The sequence below is a fragment of the Camelus dromedarius genome, chromosome 10, assembly GCF_036321535.1.
Source record: "Camelus dromedarius isolate mCamDro1 chromosome 10, mCamDro1.pat, whole genome shotgun sequence".
Lineage (NCBI taxonomy): Eukaryota > Metazoa > Chordata > Mammalia > Artiodactyla > Camelidae > Camelus > Camelus dromedarius.
This window is the reverse complement of record NC_087445.1, coordinates 20,673,792-20,693,343: the sequence shown is the minus strand read 5'-3', so window position 1 is coordinate 20,693,343 and position 19,552 is coordinate 20,673,792. Positions and strand designations below refer to the sequence as shown.

The following is a 19,552-nucleotide window of genomic DNA, read 5'->3' as shown; positions in this document are numbered from 1 at the left end:
TGAGGGCGGAAGTGGGCTGTGGAGGTGCAGAGATGACAGTACGAGTTCTGACCTTGGGACAGCACTCGCTGTGTAGGCAGCTCCTTTACGAAACGTACACAGAATGGTCATCAACACTGGACATAGTTGTTGGATTTTATTTTATACCCACAACATTTGAGTATCTCACTTGAAAGTGGAGGGAGGGGAGAACACCCTTCTTTGAAACATAACAAATATAGAGAAAAATACACAAATTCTCCACATGTGGCCTGGTGATTTTTCACAAAGTGCATGCAGATCCAGCACTCAGATCAGGATAGCATCCCAGAAGCCCCCCACCCCACCCCCATCCTCTCCTAGTTACTACCCCACCAAGGCCGACCACCACCCTCACTTCTAACATTGTAGATTAGTTTGGAGTTTTTAGCTTTATGTAAGTGGAATCACAGTATGAATTTGTGCAGTTGTGGTTTTGTTCACGCAATTTTATGGTTGTGAGATTCTTCCATGTTGCTTGTTGTAGTTTATTCTCATTGTTTTATAGTTTTGTATGACTATATCATAATTATTTATCCACTCAACCGTTGATGGACTTATCAGTTGTTCCCCAGCTGGGCTAGCAGGAATAGTGCTGCTTTGAATATTCTTGTATCTGTCTCTTGATGGACATATGTGCACATTTGGGGTGGAGGGAGAATATATACTTGTATTAGTTGTCTATTTCCATAATTAATTTCCCCCAAACTGAAGTGCTCACAACAAAAATAAACATTTATTACCTGTCACAGTTTAATGAATGAGAAATTTAGAAGCAGCTTGGAAAGGCAGTTCTGGCTCAACGTCTCTCATGAGGTTGAAATCCTCTGAAGGCTAGACCTGGTCCAGCAGAGCTGCTTTCAGATAGTTCCCACATGTGACTGGCAAGTTGGTGCTGACTGTTGGTGAGCAGCCTCAGTTTCTTTGCATGTGGACTTTGCTCAAGACTGTCTGCGGGTCCTCGTGATGTGGTGGCTGACTTCGCCCAGAGTGAGCAAAGAGAGGGCCAAGTGGAGTCTAGATCCCTTTTATGATTTAGCCTTGGAAGTCCCATAGCGTCACATCTGCCTCACTGTTCCTTACAAGTGAGCCAATAAGTTCAGCCCATACTCAAAACTCCATCTTCAGAATGGAGGAGTGGCAAAGAATGTGTAGGCAGATTTTAAAACCAATAACCCCACAACATTTGAAAGCTTGGGATTTACCCAAGCTAGGGGTCTAAAAGTAAGTTTATAGACATTCACACAAGGATCTAAAAGAAATATATTCAACCCAAGCTGTCTTCTTTAATTCAATTAAGTTAGTGAATGTTTAGACAGTAATTTTCAAGGTATTTCTTGGAGATAAGATGGTACAGTAGAGAGTACAAAGGCTTTGGAGCCAGACACACCCTAGTTTGAATTCTGAATTCACTACTTGATAATTACGGATATTTGGGCAAGCAGCCTCTTTGATCTTAGATCCCTTCAACTTTAAAATAGGCAAAATCAGTACAGCCCACCCCATGATAGTCAGGATGTAATTAAGAGAGATAATGATGTGTGTAATGTGCCCACTATGATGGTAGGACCCTTCCATTTGCTCATTTCTTTAAAAAAAAATATTAACCACATACATTAACTATCTAGAAAGTGCTATGGTGAACTCTGCAAGGGATACAAAACTGACTCCCACACAGATGTTACCTTCAAGAGGTTGATATTCCAGTAGGGCCCTTGACAGGCAGGATAACTGCAGTACAAGCGAGAAAATGGTCAACGTCTGGAGCAGTTATGGAGACAATCCTTTAAATATGGTTTACATTTGGTTACATAGAAATAGAAGAAATTTTGAGAGGCAAGGGAAAGACCAAAAGTCTTCCAAATTAGAAGTAACAGCTTGAGTTAAGACAGGGCTAGAAAACCAGGAGGCATGAACTGAGAATAACAAAGGAGTTCGGTATAGATATGGCTAAGATACAGGGTTGGAAAGGTAGTTACAGATCAGAGTAATAGGAGAAGATTGAGAGCTACCCTCAGTTTTACAGTCTGATGGAAAACATTAAAGCCAAAGATTCTTAAACCAGTTTTCAGGGCTGGCTACAAAAGCTGGGCAGGCCTAACTACCGAGGGGTCTACTTGCCATGCTTTTCTTGGCTAACTTCTGTTTGTAGAATCTTTGTGCCTCGTTTTGTAAACAGGACTTTCTAAAATGGATCATTAAAGAACACTTCTCATTCCAAGCCCAAGCAGCTGAGGTTTTTTGGGGGGGGTTTTGGGTTTTTTTTGTTGTTGTTGTTTTGTTTTTTTATCATTCCCATTTTGGAGGCTGTGTCAACAGGGAAATGCAGTGAGAGGGATGTTTTTATAGGCCCTTAGCTCACTCTAAATGGACTTTTCAAGACTTGGCCATTTGGAATGGCCCACTCCTGCACTTGGCTTATCTGTGTGTATTTGACTTCCTCCTTCCAGTTAATGAGCTGTTCTCTCCATGTAGTCCCTCCACTGATTCCCCCTCAAGAAGACTGATCGATTTAGCAACCTGCACTTTTGTTACATTCTCCAGTCCCAGGCAGTGATGATATTTATGCATAAGACAGAGACATTTCCATGCTGTGATGGAAGTTTGAAGAAAGTTGGACCCAGCAACCTTTCATTCTGAAGCCAAAGTAAAACAAAGCACAAATGTTTCAGTCTTACTAAGAATGAGGACTAGAGCGATAAGCAGGAAGCCTTCTTCTAGACCTACCCCTTAATATGTGATACCCAAAGCCTTTATGTGCTCAACCTATATCTTATCTAACGTACCCCCTTATTTTGACGAAGCTTATATGTTTCCTCAAAATAGACATGGTTGTATCATTTTTTGGTGATTTTGTGAATAAAAATTGGATGTTCCACTTTATCACCCTCTCCTACTTTCTGATTTCTTTCCAGGTGGGAGATTGGCAAGTGGAGTCCGTGCAGTCTCACCTGTGGGGTTGGCCTACAGACCAGAGATGTCTTCTGCTCCCACCTACTTTCCAGAGAGATGAATGAAACAGTCATCCTGGCTGATGAGATGTGTCGCCAGCCCAAGCCCAGCACTGTACAAGCGTGTAACCGCTTCAACTGCCCCCCAGCCTGGTATCCTGCACAGTGGCAGCCGGTGAGTGCCATTTCCACGTGTTGTCTGTCCTTCTTCACAGCCAGTGGGCACAGCCCTTCCTTCTCCCTGCCCTTCTCTGGGCTCTGACTTAGGAAAGCACTCAAAGAATCAAATAGTAATGAGTGAGCAAAACACAAACATTTAAGCATCTGGAAACAAACATTGACTGTATATATATATATATATATATATATATATATATATATATATATATATATATGTGTGTGTGTGTGTGTGTGTGTGTATGTATATATATGTGTGTATATATATCCTTTTAGCACTTAAATGTATGTGGCTAAGTTCATAAACTCCATGCTACTGTGTGATGGTCTGTGGAAGTCAAGAGGATGTTAGGTATTTTTAACATCTAGATACCAGTGTTCTGTTAAGAAATATATATATTATTACATACCTAATTGAAGTTAATCCTCACAAGAGTCTAGGGAAAAGTGATTTTATTTTCTTCATTTTAGGTTGGAGGAAACTGAGGCTCACAGAGCCAGCAAATCTAGGGTTGGACATCAGCTGAGTTTTATGTGATCCTTTCTACTATATCCCATTGTTGGAAACTACTGTGGCTGAAAAGGCCCTCAGGGATTCTGTATGAGCCTCCTTGTTTTACAGATGGTATAACTGTGGCTTAGGTATGGTTTTGCCCAAGATCATCAGGTCTGATCCAGAGCCATGTCTCCTGATTTCTAGTGCATTTATACCTTTACCTTTAGTTCGTGTGAATCCATGACTTTATACTGTACCACTAACCCATGATAACACAAGACAAGGAACCAGCCCAAGTCAACCTCTATTGTTGAAACTAAGTCTCTGTATTATTAGTTGTGTATTACTATGAAGTACATAGTAAGTTCTGGATGGATTGTTTATTGAATAGTAAGATGAATGAATATACCAACAGTATTACCCACAAGTCCTGAAATTTTTTTTTACTTTTTGTCCTACTGATAGGTTTGTTGCATAGTTATAAGTCATAATGTTGACCTACCCATGAAGGTCACTCAAACACCAACCTCCTTCAGTAGCCACATGTACTGCGTGTATGATGTTTTTTCCATTTTTAGAGCACATCCATACACATGACCTTTCTTGGTCTATTGCCAGCACCCCCACCCCCACCCCCACCCCAGTGTCCCTATTTGAAACAATAGATTTCTAAAGAGTCACTTACTCTTCCATTTTCCATCAGTCTTGGGCCTGTTAGGACATGAATTTATTCTGAAAACTTTTTCTATTTCCTTCCATTAGGGAGAAGCCTTTGAGATGAGTTAGAGTTAAGTCTGTTTTTCAGATCATGAAAGTAATAGTAAAAACTCTTTGGAGTTTATCCAGTGAAGGACCTTTATTAGGACCTTTAAAAATATTTTGTTTCATACCCAACACATAATAATTGTGAGAAATATTCAAACATAATAAGAAATGAAGAACACAAATTGAAAGCCACCAAGGTTTCTATCTTCCAGAGAAAAAGCCCTGTTAAGCATTTGGCGCATAGGAATCACTTTTAGGTTACTGGTCACTTTTAGGAATCTCTCTGAACCTAGAGGAAACAATAGGCTATTATTTTCACATTATTTCCTAGAATCCTACTTCTTGAGTTAAATTTTTTTTTAGGCAAAATCAGCTATTACTGACCATTTATTAAGAGAGAGGAAGTCATTGTTCATGCTGTATGGAATAAGTCAATAGTAATTTAAGTGTCTCTGGGCTGATCAGCTATTGTCCTGGGACACTGCTCAGGTAAGACATCAGCTGTGGACCATGCATTTGCCCGGTTAGCCCTCTGGTTCCTTGGCAGTCCTTGCTGGGACAAAGGGACCTGCTGTGCACTCACAGGGTCTTTTCTGTGCGCTGCTTGGATGTACCAGGGGATAGTGCTGAGGTCTGTCATCCTTCAACACCCAGTTTAGAGTCTTTGTTCATATGAAAGAACAGGAGAAGGGGGATCAAATACTTCCTTTAAAGGAAGACAGATAACAACCTGATGGACCTTGGCCTGTCTGAAGGGAGAAACTCCCCCTCCTTGCTTTATGAACATTGGGCTACCACTGACCTCATGCATATGCTTTTCTTTGGGGCAAGGGTCATAAATTATGTGAATTGTCATTTGCCAGTGAGGAATGCAACCTCCTTTGTCCTTCATAGAGCATTTGCCTGGTGTATAACAAATAGACAAAATTTACACATTCTATAGGTCTGGAGGGGGCTAATACGAAGTCCAAGGATTTATGTTAGAATTTTAGTTTAGAAACAGTTAAGCAGAAGTGAAGCATAGATCTAATCTCTTCATTCTAGCTTTGTTTTTAAGGGGCCGTCGTTGCTGCAGTTCTACCTCTTAATACTGTACCCTTGGTTTTCATCTCTGGTCTTGTGTGAAGGAATCATTTAAGATTTATCTTTATCAATTTAGCTATAATAGTTTGTTGGGTTTTTTGATTGGCTTTTGAAACACTTACATATTTAGTGCATTAGTCTTCTGAATCCTCTCTAATTTATTAAATACACACACTTATCTTCATCGTCATCGGTGTTGGCTGTATATTACTTATTATACACCTCACGAAAGATCATTTTTACAACTGGTGTGTTACAGCACCATGATTGAAAACCACTGTTACATATGCATAAAGCAGTCTGAGACACCTTGATCATGAGTCTTCAGCTAGGATTTTTTTCAGGGACTCTCCATTGCCATATAATCAAGCCAGATGGCTTAGTCAATCCTTCATCTCGTTGCACACCTGCCTCCGCCCATCTCTAACTGTGGTTCTCCCATCCCTGCTCATACATTCCTATCTACCCGCTCTCCTCCCTGTCCACGCACGGTTCCCGTCCCCTCTGCCTGTAAAGCCAGCAGGAGTTCTACATCTCCCACCAGGACTCCTCTGCTGTCCTCCCTCACTGAAGCCACATGGCTTCATGGTCAGTGCTGCTCACTTACCAGTCACATACCCCTCCCACGAACAGGAGCTTTCCCATGACTTCCAGGTTAAAGCATCAGGTCAGTGACAGCAGCGATGATTCTCAGTGAGACCCCACAGCACCCGCACAGGTATGTGAACAGCATAGAGGATGGTGCTGGAAAGGTAGACAGCACATGTGCCCATTCACTTACTGAACACTTGCTACATTTCAGAAGCTTCTTCGAGTTTTAATAAGAGCAGCACTTACTCTGTATCAAGTGTAACTCTAGGCGCTTTACGTATTTAACTCATTTACTCTTCACCAGCCTTAATGTGATAGTTACTACTATTATTCACATTGTACAGAAGAGCAAACTGAAGCACTGTGAGGCTAATGATGTGGTAGGGCTTGTTCTACCGCTCTTTAGTTTCTCTTTTAATCCCTACACAACCCTTTGAGGAAATAAGGCTCAGAGCAGATGCACTTGCCCCGGCTCACATAGCCAGTAAATGGAAAAGGGGTCTGTACGCTTCAAAACCCATTCTCTTTTCCATTGTGTGGTGCAGCTTTCCGAAGACCTCTTCATGATTTTTTCTAAAGTGTTAAATCTCTGCCAGCTCTAAAATCAGCAGTTTACATAAAACTTAGTACCTGTTGCCTTACTGAGGGCAGTTAATCTGTGTGTGTTTCCTACTGCTGCTGTAACAAATTACCACACAGTCAGGGGCTTTAAAACAACATGAATTTACTCTCTTAGAGCTCAGGAGGTCAGAAGTCTGAAATCAGTTTCCCTTGGCTAAAATCAAGGTGTTGGCAGGTCTGCGTTTCTTCTGGAAGCTCTAGGGGAGAATCTGTTAAGTTGCCTCTTCAGCTTCGAGGGGCTACTTACTTCCTTCACACATGGCCCCTTCCTCCATCTTCAAAGTGCCTCATGCCAAACTCAGATTCTGTCCTTTCACTCTCCCTCCCTGACTCTGATCTTCCTGCCACCCTCTTAGAAGGGCCATTGTGACTGCATCAGGTCCACCTAGATAATCCAGGTAATCTCCCCATTTCAAGAGTTGTAAGTGAATCACCTCTGCAAAGTCCGTTTTACCATGTCAGATAACGAGTGGTAAGGACACAGATCTCTGGGGTCATTACTCAGCCTACTACCATCTGCTCTCCTGTGGGCTGACTCACCCCATTTCCCCTGTACGTCTCAATTAGCACAAGGTCCTTGAGATTACAAGTCCGTCTTCTACTTCTTGCCACTTTTTGTGACCTTGTACTTACCAATCTTCTTCTTTATTTGTTCTTATTCTAAAAAAAAAAAAAAAAACTTTAAAACAAAATGAGGAGGAAAAAAAAGAGAAGGATGCTAGAAAGATTAAACTGAAATGAATTAGAGAGTCCACTCTGAAGCATCATTTCTATTTATCTATGTGCCTGTGTTTCATGTTCAGGATTGTGCCCACCCACTGTACACACATCTTGCGCACATCTGTGTAGAAACTGAAACAGTCACCACAGCTCGTATTTTCCCCCTTGCTTAAAACTGTGATTATGTGACCATTTCCCTACGAACCTTTTTTTTTTTTTTCTTTTAAATCAGAATTACAATTCAACATGCCTATAGTTTTGCTGTGTAAAAAGATATATGAGAGAAGAGTCCCTGCTGGTAATATTCAGGAAAAAAAAGAATTTTAATGATAACCATAAATGCTGGAGGATTACATTTTTCATTTTCTAGACTGAAATACACACACAGCAAAGAATGACTTTGGTCTCTATTAGAGAGCTGAATTCTGGCAAGAAGAGTCAATGTAGTCATCAGTTTTGTTATATTCCAGTGACCAAAATATAAATCCTCATAAGTTAGAGACCATGTTTATTTAAAATGTTGTATCTGGGGAGAAAAAAAATGTATTGGGATATTAATTTTATTTTTAGCCATGTATTTCATAAAGAAATGATCCTACCTTTAGAAACCAACTATAAATGTCAGCAAAGCAGAGATCAGAATTCATGTTTCACACATGAGGTGTTACTGTTTTTAATATTAGGGGAAAACTCTTTCTAATAATTGCTCTGGATTTTGGTGGGGATGCACCCCCCTGCTTCGTGTAGTAGCAAGAATAGTAAATCCAGAAGATACACTGTACACCCTTTGTACTTCCAGGGTTAAGCAAGCTTGGTTGACATTTGATAAACAAGGTAATTTTAATCCAAAAGTGGTTGGAGTAGAAATTCTGTTCTCATGTAATAATTTTGTTTAGTAAGTGAGCTTCCAGTCCTCACGTTTTCTGTTTCTCTGAGCCTTCATTTGTTCGGCTCAGTTTTGACTTCATTATATTGCTAAGCCCTCTCTCTAACTGTTCTTTGAAACTCTCGATCTCATAGATCACAAAGTTACCTCAAATTCTACAGGTCTAACACCAAGGTCGAGAACCCATCTACCTGCCACAGTCCCCAGGAGACCAGTCTTCCTCATGGGTCCTGTGGTGTGGCTGAGGCCACCATCTAGCCCATTCTCCAGTGAGGAGCGGGAGCCATCTCAGCCTCTTTTGTCCCTCAACTCAGTCAACACCCGCGGACTGTTGATCCCACTTCCTATGTCTCCCCAACCCCCACTGCTCTCTGCCTCTCTCATCCTTCCCCACTGCCTTGCTTCCAGTCCTCACCGCTCACCAAACCACTATAGACAGCTTCATACTCAGTCTCCCTGTGCTGTCTCACCTAATGCTGATCCAGTGTTTCCCAACCTGGTATCAGTGGTTCTTTACTAGAGACCCTCTGTCAAGTCTTTAAAATATGAATATGTGCTAAAAACCCCCAAATAAGGATATGGTATGCACTGTCACTTAGAGTTATTTGACCAGGAAACCTTTTCTCCATAGCACACAGACCTCACAGGGCAGAACTCTTTGGAAACCATTTACCTTTGCTGCTTGAATCATTTCTACAAATTGGATCATGTTACCCCCTACTTTAAAATCCTAAATGACACCCCACGGGCTTAAGAGTGTGTCCACATAAGCAACTTAAATGTTCATTGACAGATGATTGGATTAAAATGATGTGATTGATACATACACATACACACACACACACACACACACAATGGAATACTATCTGCCATAAAAAAGGATGAAATAATGCCATTTGCTGCAACATGGATGAGCCTAGAGATGATCCTATTAAGTGAAGTAAGACAGAGAAAGACAAATATTACATGGTATCACTTACATGTAGAATCTAAAAAAATGACACAAATGAACCTATTTACAAAACAGAAACAGACTCACAGACATAGAAAAAAAACTTATGGTTACCAAAGAGGAAAGGGTAGGGAGGGGTAAATTAGGAATTTGAGATTAGCAGATACAAACTACTGTATGTAAAATAGATAAAACAACAAGGTCCCACGTATAGCACAGGAAACTATATTCAATACCTTGTAATAACCTATAATGAAAAAGTATATATATATTATATTTATTTACACATGTATATAAAAAAAACTGAATCACTATGCTGTACACCAGAAACTAACACAACATTGTAAATCCAACTATACCTCAAAACAAAAGAGTATGTCCATTTATGTCGTCCAAGGCCCTTCACTATCTGCTGCTCATCTGCCTTCTTGGGCTCGTTTCCCAGCTACACGTCTGCATGAGCCCTCAGCTCTGACTTCTCAGGACTCCTCAGAGATGTACAGATACGCCGCCCTTCATACCCTCCATCTACGCACATGTGGTCTGACTCTGCCTGCTCTCTCTATCTCCCTGGCCAACCCCTCCTCTGTCACCTCCTCTGCAAAGCCTTCCCCAACTTTCCATAAAGACTTAGTTGCACTCTCCTCTGTAGTCCCTCTTTTGTAAAACTGATCCCATTTTAGAGTAATGTTTTCTCCCCAGCTGGACTGCAGATACCTGAGGCATAGTAACCACTCTTTGGTCATCTTAATTCCCTAGCACATAATACAATGCCTGGCACTCGGCAAGTATTCAGTAAATGTTTGATGAAAGAATGAATGAGTGAATGAAGAAATTAATGCGATGAGTTAGAAGCTGTAAGCAGAGCACATTATGTTAAAATTGGAAAGTTGACCTAAGAAACAGAATGTAGCCATCACTTTGTGTTGGGCTCAGTACAACTTTGTGTTCATGTCTTGAGGTACCAAGGAAATGATCTCAGCTCTCAGTGAATTAAACTACCAACATGAAACCCAAAATGTCAAAACAGGCAGAATTTATTAATGTACTGATCATGGGAAAATCTTTAAAAGTATAAGACACTCAGGCCATTGCATTTCTGTATAGAAAGATAACTTTTAAGTGTTCTTTTTATTGTATAGTATTTAATTTTCTTAGAAAACTAATGAATCCATGACCTTATATCATGAAATATGCATGGCAACAAGGATAAAGAATATGAATGCTATTTTGGGTTGTTTATTCTGGTTAAGGCCTGTATTTTAAAATAATACCCATTACCAGAGGTCTCTCTCTTCATAGTGCAATATTATTTTCAATGATGATTCATAAAGCAGACATTTTTCATTTAGCTTTATTAAATTTCTTTTGCTGTTCCATTTAAAATTTTTTCTTCTTTGCATTCTGCCTCTCACTTGGGAGCAGTCAACCTCACCAGGTAACCGCAGCATGTTCACAAAGTCATCACAGACTTTGGAACCTTTATTCATTTGACATTTCATCTTCTCTGGTTTTTCAAAATTTTGAAAACCACCTTTTCATCAGCATACACCCCAGGGACACTTACTGAGCAAAGATGAGATGAGCGTTTGAAAGCCACATCCCTGACAACACTAGCTCAGCCAGATGGTCGTCCACCATACCTGGGGGCTTGGAGCACCCAGCAGAGCACACGCTGCATCTGGCCTAAACCCACTGCTCACTTACCTAGAAGCAGCTTCTGGCTAATGATGAAACAGCCCGATAAAAGGTGGATGTTCAGCCCATCAGCTGGATGTTTGTTTTACATCTTTTAAACATCTGGATTGTTGGCTCTTTTGCTCATCCCATCATCAGTTCAGCAAACATTTATGAAGTGTATGGTCTTTGCCAGACGTTCCACTAGGCACTGGGGGAATAGAAAGATGAGTGCATTCCCTTTCCTTAAAAGGTGCAATCCTGTGTGCCTGCAGGGAGGTGGAGGAAAATAGCAGCCCTAGCAGCAACCAGCCCTCAGCGGGGACAGGCAGGACACTTCCAGGGCAGGGAGGGGTGGGCAGGGACTCATACACCATGAGGCAGAGGGGTTAGAAGAGGCTTTCCTGAAGAAGTGGTCTTTGAGCTGGGCCTTCAAGGGTGTGTTGGAAGTTTCTGGATGGACAAAGAGGTGAAGGGCATTGCTCCCAGAGTGAACAACATGATCAAAGGCCTAAGCAGGCCTTTTTTTTTTTTTTTTTGAACGATAATAACAGGTAATATTTTCTTGAGGGCTTACTTCAGGCCACGCATGTTAAATATATGGCTTGGTTTAACCCTCACAATCCCATGATGTGCTAAATATCTTCCGCCGCTCCTATAGATCCGCTATCTACCTTCTCCGCCTGTATCCCAGGAGGCTGACTGGTGTAGCCTCTACCCTCTGGCTTCTGGTTGTGTTCAACCAATGATGTTCCCAGCAGGCCATCAGAAGAAGAGATTAGCTGTCTTCAAGTTGAGTGCACCATCTCTCTCCTGCTGGGCCCTAACTGAGAAAACTAGAAACTGGGAGGTTGGTTAGGAATCTGTGCAGCAGTCCAGGCAGGAGATGGTGGCATCCTACTTTATCATTTATTAGAGAAGTGAAGCTTATTTATTTTGGAGAAAAATCTGAAAGTGTTTGCTCATGGTTTGTGTATCAGGGAAGACGTGGCGAGAAAGAGGAAAAACTCAAGGACATTTCCCAGGTTTTCATCTTGGATCTTGTGGCACCATTCAGTTGAATGGGGAAAGCCGGGAGAAGAGAGGATTTGGGGTGAGGTTGGAGAGGCAGAATCAAAAGTTTCATCTTGGACATATTTAGGGCAAGATGCCTGTTTGCATTTAAGTGGACATGTTGAGTAGGCCTAGAGGAGTGGTCACTCGGAGCTTAAGATTTAAATTTTTGACTTATTTTTTAAAATTTTGACTTTTTATTCCAACAATTATCATTTGAACAACTTTAAAATTACATTAAGTTCGTGGAAGAATTTTAATAATTCATTGAATGGAAAGAATTGTGGAGAAAACAGTCCCTAAATTTGGCAAATCTTCAGGAATCAGTAATCCACATGATTAGTTGTCTAGTTATAAAAGAGTTTTGAAAAACAGCTGAACAATAAAGGTTTATAATTAATCTGATGATAGAATAACTGGTTAGTTAGAGTGAGAATTTGACAGAAATAGAGAAGGCTACCTAAGAAGTCATGCAGAAGACCAAATTTAAAATCTGAGTTGTCCATATGACAAGAAGGGTTATTCTAGGTAAGTGGAATTCTTAGCCACTAATTTAGATTTCCCCCAACCACCAACTTTAATTCAATTCCACAAATATTTATTGAGGATTTACATTTGTAGAAGGCAGTGTAGGGCCTCATGGGCATAAAATGCATTAAAGAAGTAAAATCCTTTAAGAGTTTCTTGGACTGCTACTAAACAAGAACTAAAATGTTTGTTTTCTCCATTAAATGAAAAAGCCAAGGAATCACAGAAACAAGCTGGAGAAGCCAAAGGTCTGGGCCACTCACAGCTTGAATCATTAGCTCTGAGGCCATAGATTTCTTTTTCCCTTAATTAGGGCTAAATGATGTGCTAGACCAGCCCTTGGAAGAAACTCTTTGGATTTGTGATGAGTAACAGTTGGCTGTAGACCACTGCCTGTTGTCCACCTACACACCCAGCTTTGTGGCATAGCCTAGAAGCTGTGTCCAGATGTAGACTTGCCACTCAGAAATCAAAGGATCCAGGGAGAACATGTTTCCATGGCAACCACATGTAGATGAGTTTTCTTTAGAAGGTTTGTCTCCAACCTGGATCGTGGGCCAGCTTCTGGGCCTAGAGTAGAGGCTTAGGATTGAATTGGGAAGCATCTCCCGTCTATTTAGGGGAAAGAGTGAGACCAGCCTCTTGGCAGCCTTGATGCTTAGAAGGCCTGGGGCTTCAGCTTGAAGCAGCATGCCAGGTCCCCTCCACTGCAAGCAGAGAGGCATTCCTACAACCACAGGAAGGAAAAGCCAGGTTTTCTGGCTGTGTCCACCCCTCCCAGTCCACAGCATGCTCTCAGTGGGAGGTAGTTGAGTGCTGCATGGAGTGGAAACAAACCAGGTCTCACCTCATGTAAATTATTTCACCCCTCTAGCCTCAGCTTCTTTATCTGTAAAGTGGAGACAAGGTCTGCTTCATAGAGTGGTTTCACCTTTATTGTTAGCCTTCTTTTATTCAGTGGGTGGGCAGTTGAATCCAGCCACAAGAAAATACTTTTTTTTCCCCCTGTGGGACTCAAGAAAATTCTTTTCACTCCAAATTTTAGACATTTAAAGCATAAGTAAAGGTCATTCAACCACTGGTTTGGATAGTTTGGGACAGTTTGAAAAGCTCTAGGGTTAAATGCCCTAATTAGATGAAGTTGATCGCTTTTCCAATTTCATTACCCAATAGCTCTGTGACCTCAAGCCATTCATATTGCAAACAAAGTGCAGAGTTCCTCAGTTGGGGCTCCAAGCAACTACCAGTTCTAACCAAGGCTTCCCTGGGTCCCAGGTTTATTTTATTCCCATTGGAAATGGTGGAGGGACATTCATTTGGAGAGATGATTCTCAATCCTGGTTACACAGGAATACGTGGGAGATTTAAAGAAATTTTTTTTTTAATTTAAAAAGTTAATGCCTGGGACACACGTCCCAGAGTTTCATGGATCTGAGATGGGGCCCAGGACTTAGAACAGGTGATTTTAAAGCACATCAGGATTGGGACCACTGAGTCAGAGGTGCCAGCTGGGCCCCAGCAGTGTTCTAACTGTACTCAGGACATCGTATCACTATGGGCACAAAGCCTCCTGGCTTCTGAGTCCAGCCCATTGAGCACAGACCCCCGTGAGTTCTGAGAGGCCACTGCCACAGCAGGAGATGCTCCTGCAGCACAAATTCCCAGGCTTTGCACACCCAGGACTAATTTTCAACAAGCACACGGGCAGCAGGTTAAAGAAAAGGAACTATTCTTGAAGAAAGCAGAGCACTACTTAGACTTTCTGCTGTAAAAAGTAGTTATGGGTCGATAGATTAGCTAGGGTTGGATTTTTTTTTCTTTTATATATTTCTTGGCTTTTGTACCTATGCCTCTTTTTTTACGTTTTAAAAATTTGTATACAATTTTAAGGGTTCCATTTACAGTCATTACAGAATATTGCCTATATTCCCTGTGCTGTACAGTACATCCTTGAACCTACCTTACCCCAGTAGCTTGTACCTCTTTCTTACTCCCTCACCTCGATAGTCTCCCCACCCCGAACTGGTAACCGCTGGTTTGGTTTCTGTTTCTGTGAGTAGGCTTCCTTTTTCTTATATTCACTAGTTTGTTGTATTTTTTAGATTCCACACATAAGTGATATCATACACTATTTGTCTTTCTAGCTAGGGTTAGATTGACTAAAAATGACAGGACACCCAAAGTCACAGTGGCTTAAGTAAGAGAGAAAAGCGTTTTTCTCTCTCATACAAACACAGGCCGCCCAGGGATGGTATGGTGGCTTCACAATCAGGAAGATAGGCTGCTTCTACCTTTTTGCCCAGCACTGTCCAAAGGGGAATGTTAAATTTTAGACATCATGTTCACATTCCAGATAGCAAGGAGGGGAAGGAAAGGGGAAGATCTCACACCCTCTTTATGGACATTTCCCTGGACTTGCACACAACCCTTCCATGAATGTCCCTTTGGCCAGCACTTAGTCACATGCCCCTTCAAGGGAGGTCAGCAAATACAGTCTGTATGCCAGAAAGTCATGTGCTCACCTAGAAACTGACGGTTTCTTTGCAGTGGCAAGGGAGGGGACAAAAACTTGGAATAAAAGCCTCCTGACCCCTCATGCTACCAGATCAGAACTATTAAGTTACATGTAAACAGTATGATTGGGGTCCTTCTGAAAACCACTAAAATGAGAATATTTTTCTTTCTTTTTTTTTTTAATTGAAGTATAGTCAGTTTACAGTGTTGTGTTAATTTCTGGTATATTGGTGATTCAATTATATATATATATATATATATATATTGCTTTTCGTATTCTTTTTCATTATAGGCCATTACAATGTATTGAATATAGTTTCCCTGTGCTACACAGTAGGACCTTGTTGTTTATTCATATATATAGTACTTAAGAATATTTCTCTTGTATCCCAAATTTCAGTGGCTCTTGGTCCCACTGCCCTAAGAAATCACCAGTCCTACAAGAAAGGTCTTCCAGGGAGTTCTTCAGAAAACCAAGCCTCAACTCTACCACCCCTCCACTAGGGCAGAGTGGATGTTCACACTCAGGGAGAAAGAGCTGCCTTCTCTGCAGGTTCATTCCTCCGGATTGACACTGATGGCAGGAGCTCTGTCTTATTCATTCTGGAAACAGTACAGATTATTATCACTGGATCATAAATGTTTAACACCCTATTATACTAACCTTTTAAACCAGTTGTCTTGGGTGACAGCAAATCATACTTTAGGAGACATTTTCTAAGATTTAAAGGCCCTTGAAATTCCTGGATGCTCTAGTTAAATACTTGAGTTTCAGAGTGGAGGGGGTAGATCTTGCTACAAAATTCATTCAAAATTCAATACTTAGATTTAAAATTTTTAAAAATTTAAAAACATAAAGTAAAATAGAATACTTCAAAAAAAGATTGTGGAGGGTGTAGATCTTGCTACAATATTCTTTTCAAGCAGAGGAAGTAAAATCCTTTGAACTGGTTCCTGGGTTTTCTTCCTTTTTTTTTTTTTTTCTTCCTTTCCTTTTTCACTCCTGACTCAGCCAAGGCTAAGGTAAGGATTGACAGTCAGACATGCTACTGTCCTACATTGAGTCCACGTTCTCTTCCTTCCCCAGTGTTCCAGGACTTGTGGAGGGGGCACCCAGAAGCGGGAGGTCCTTTGCAAACAGCGCATGGCTGATGGCAGTTTCCTGGAGCTTCCTGAGACCTTCTGTTCAGCCTCCAAACTAGCCTCCCAGCAAGCCTGCAAGAAAGAGGACTGTCCCAGCGAGTGGCTTCTCTCTAACTGGACAGAGGTATGTAGGCTCAGAAGGAGAAACAAAGGATAAATAAGGACAAAAAAGGAGGCACTCAACCTTACACATATAGAAGGCGAGAACAGAACAAGAGAATCCTCCTAACATTTTGGAACAGAATTTTTGTAAGCATCTATACTGTAGTGTGTAACTAGGTTTTAACCAGGCTGCAGGGACATGAGTTAAGGGGCCGGCCCTACTCAACAGTCAGAAGCAAGGAGTGGCAAATGGGCTCTTCATGGAACAACACCAGAATACTGGGTGCTGCTCAGAATACTGGGTGCCCTCTACCTTCAATCCCGCCTTCCTGATCTCCCTACCTCTCCTCCTCCCAGATGTTTCTTGTCTCTCCTCAGGAAGGGCAAAGCCTCTCTCGTTCTTCTCTTCCAAGTTACCAGACAACAAGGAACATGATTTATTAGGAAAAGAAGGCCAAGGAAACCCTGCCTCTTTCCTGTCAGTTTCCTGGCTCTCAATCGTCAGAAGCTTCCCAGCAGGAGAACTTGATTTCCCCTGCTGCCTCGCATTTGGGGAGATGACTGCATCCGCCTTACCACTCCTGACTTACCTCAGAGTTAGGGATACACCCCCAACTAACCTACTTTTCTAAATCATCCCTACTCTAACACAAGCATAAATTAATTTGTTGCCACCCAGCTTCAACTTATTTTCCACCTCGCTTCCTTCTTTAAATTACCTACAACTCCCCCCTGCTTCATAGACCTGTGTATCTTCCATAAAGAAATCCCCCTGAAAGTATTGCCTCACAAGCAGATTTAGCCAAGAACAGAATTACTAGGCCTGAAGTGAAAATCTCTGTGTCAAAACCAGGTTCAGGACCCTCCCATTTCTTGCATAGAAGCATCTGGATTGGCCTCGCTGATCTCATCGCCGCCTCTGTATGATATCCAGCTCAAGGGAGGGAGCTGCTGCTGGTTGAAATACGTCCCAGAGACACTTGCTTCCACATTAGGGAAAGCTGCCTCTGAAAATGAAGATGCCCCGTCTTTCAACCTACGTTCTGAGAATTCTTGCCCCGTATTTTATCAGCCCATGTAAAGGTCATCAGATGGTACCTACTGAGGGCACTGCATTGATAGTCAACCCACGTCACCATAGGTTTTATAATCAGGCGGTAAAATTGCCTTCTGATGGAAGCTCCCCCACGTGTCTCAGAACAGAAGGGAGGTGATTACTATTTCATCTTTTAGAAACAATTTTATTTCAGAGGGATAGAAGATTAAAAGTGTGTGGGATGAGTGTGTGGGTGTATGTGTATGAGCATGCATGAACATGTTAGTGACAGTTCTTCCACAGACTGTTGATTTGGGGTGTGGGATCGTATATTAAAAAATCATAAGGAAACTAGCGGAGCGGGAGAGAGCACTGATGTGTTTGCCAGGTGAGTGGCTCTCTTGGGGGCATGTTGGAAAAGATGTGGCTCTCTTAAGTCTACAACGTCCATGAGTGGCATGCTGATGAACGGACTTGTGTGTGTCATTGCACTTGTGTGTTCCTCGAGTTTTGTGGCCTCTGAGCATATGGGACGCAGAAATCTGAAGGATTGGCCCTTGTGATTAGGCAGTCAGGGAAGAAGGTGGCTGCATTGAAAGCCCATGAGTCCCCTTAAGTAAAGGAGACCTTTAGAACAATATCTTGTGTAGTGAAGAGTTCAGACTCAAAGACAGGCAAACTTAAGTTCAAATCCCGACTCTGCCACTTCCTGGCTGTATAATCTTGGGCTAATTACTTCACCTTTCTAGGCCTTACTGTGCTTTGCTAAATATTGGAGATGATTATAGTGTCTACTAACATGGTTATTGGGAGGCTTAAATTAAATGATATGTATAAAGTCCTTTGTGCCTGGTAAAAGTTAACCATTCTTATTGTTACGATTTTTTTCCATCCTTCCTCATTGTCAGGAAAAGGAGAAGAAATTAAAGAAAGCACTTAACTTGACTGGCTGAACCCAGGGTCGTGGCCGAGGCCCCCCACCAGCTTTGCTGGTCTTCCTAGGTGGCAGAAGTTCCATTTGGGGAACTAGGAATAGTTAGCCATCATCCAAAGAATGTTACTCGGGTCTGCATTATCTGGATAGATGAATGGAAATTCCAAACATTGAGAGGGGGCTGGGAGTGGTGGGAAGTAATCACTGATGCACTAGGATTAAACTCAAGCTGGTGTCACAACACAGTGCTCCTGGGGGTCTTCACAGAGGCTCTGGTGGGCCTGTCATCCCAACATCCCTGCCCTTGGCCCTCTGGCTAGGATGAGACATTCATTCCACAACCCCCACACAACTCCCCCTGGAGAGAGGAAGACCTGGATGATCTATGGGTGTTTTGCATCCTTAGCTATCTGGGCTTAATCTCCTGGTTACTGCACAGACTCCCTCAGAGACAGAATTAAGCCAAAGTTTTAAACACTTAAATAAAATTGCTTTCAGATTCTATGCCGAGAAAAGACCTCTCAGAAGACCTTACTTCTTTTCTTTAAAAGAAACACTTGCATCTCTTGGAAAAAAATTGGCTATTAAATATCTTTAAATCATATTTTTCTAGAAATTCCTCCCTCCCAAAATTATGAAAGAAGTTAAAGTCAGAATAGTCAATTTTGCAGCTAGAGGGAACTTAGAAGAGCCGATAGCCTAGTTGTTCTTTTAAAAATTAAAGCCACAAAACCCTTTTTTCAACTGAAATGTTACTATGAAGCCAGAAATATAAAACAGAACAAATCAAAGCTGTCCTGGTTGAAGTGTGGGAAGGGGTCCCGGATCTCCAGTGGCTGGGTCTCCAGATCACCCGAGAAGCCACTAAATCATTTCCTCAACATGTTAAAGAACAGAGTTTGAAAACCCGGCTCTAGGGTAGTTTCCCTGTTTTAGAGATGTGGAAATTGAGCCTAGAGAAAGAACTGGACCAAAATCATAAACTGATCTTCTAACAGCCAGTCTATTTTTCCATTTTTCTCCTTGGCAGCACTGAAATGACCATGCTTTTAAAATTTCCAGGCTCTTTACCTCCATCCCACCTGATCCCTGGATTTGGTGCTATGCTGTCATTTACAAGAAAATAAGGGGTGGGTGGAATCTGGAATCCACCATCATCAGGGAACAAAAGCAATTGATTTGATTCTCATCCCCATATTTTTCATCTTAAGTGTCTTTCAGGGTGGTAGAAATCAAAGTGCATTGCATGAAATAGTTCATTTCCATGGGCTAGCATATAAAACTTAGAAATAGAAGATAGTATTT

At 41.6% G+C, this 19,552-nt stretch overlaps 1 protein-coding gene across 4 annotated transcripts in view; it reads left to right on the top strand.

Annotated features, from left to right (window-relative positions):
* Positions 1-19,552, top strand: part of ADAMTSL1 (ADAMTS like 1) — a 373,405-nt gene that overhangs the window by 226,157 nt on the left and 127,696 nt on the right. For all 4 annotated transcript variants that reach the window (XM_064490187.1, XM_064490185.1, XM_064490186.1 and 1 more), the window contains 2 exons: positions 2,934-3,144; positions 16,120-16,299. In XM_064490187.1, the coding sequence (XP_064346257.1) occupies positions 2,934-3,144; positions 16,120-16,299 (391 nt within the window). The remainder of the gene's footprint in view (positions 1-2,933; positions 3,145-16,119; positions 16,300-19,552) is intronic.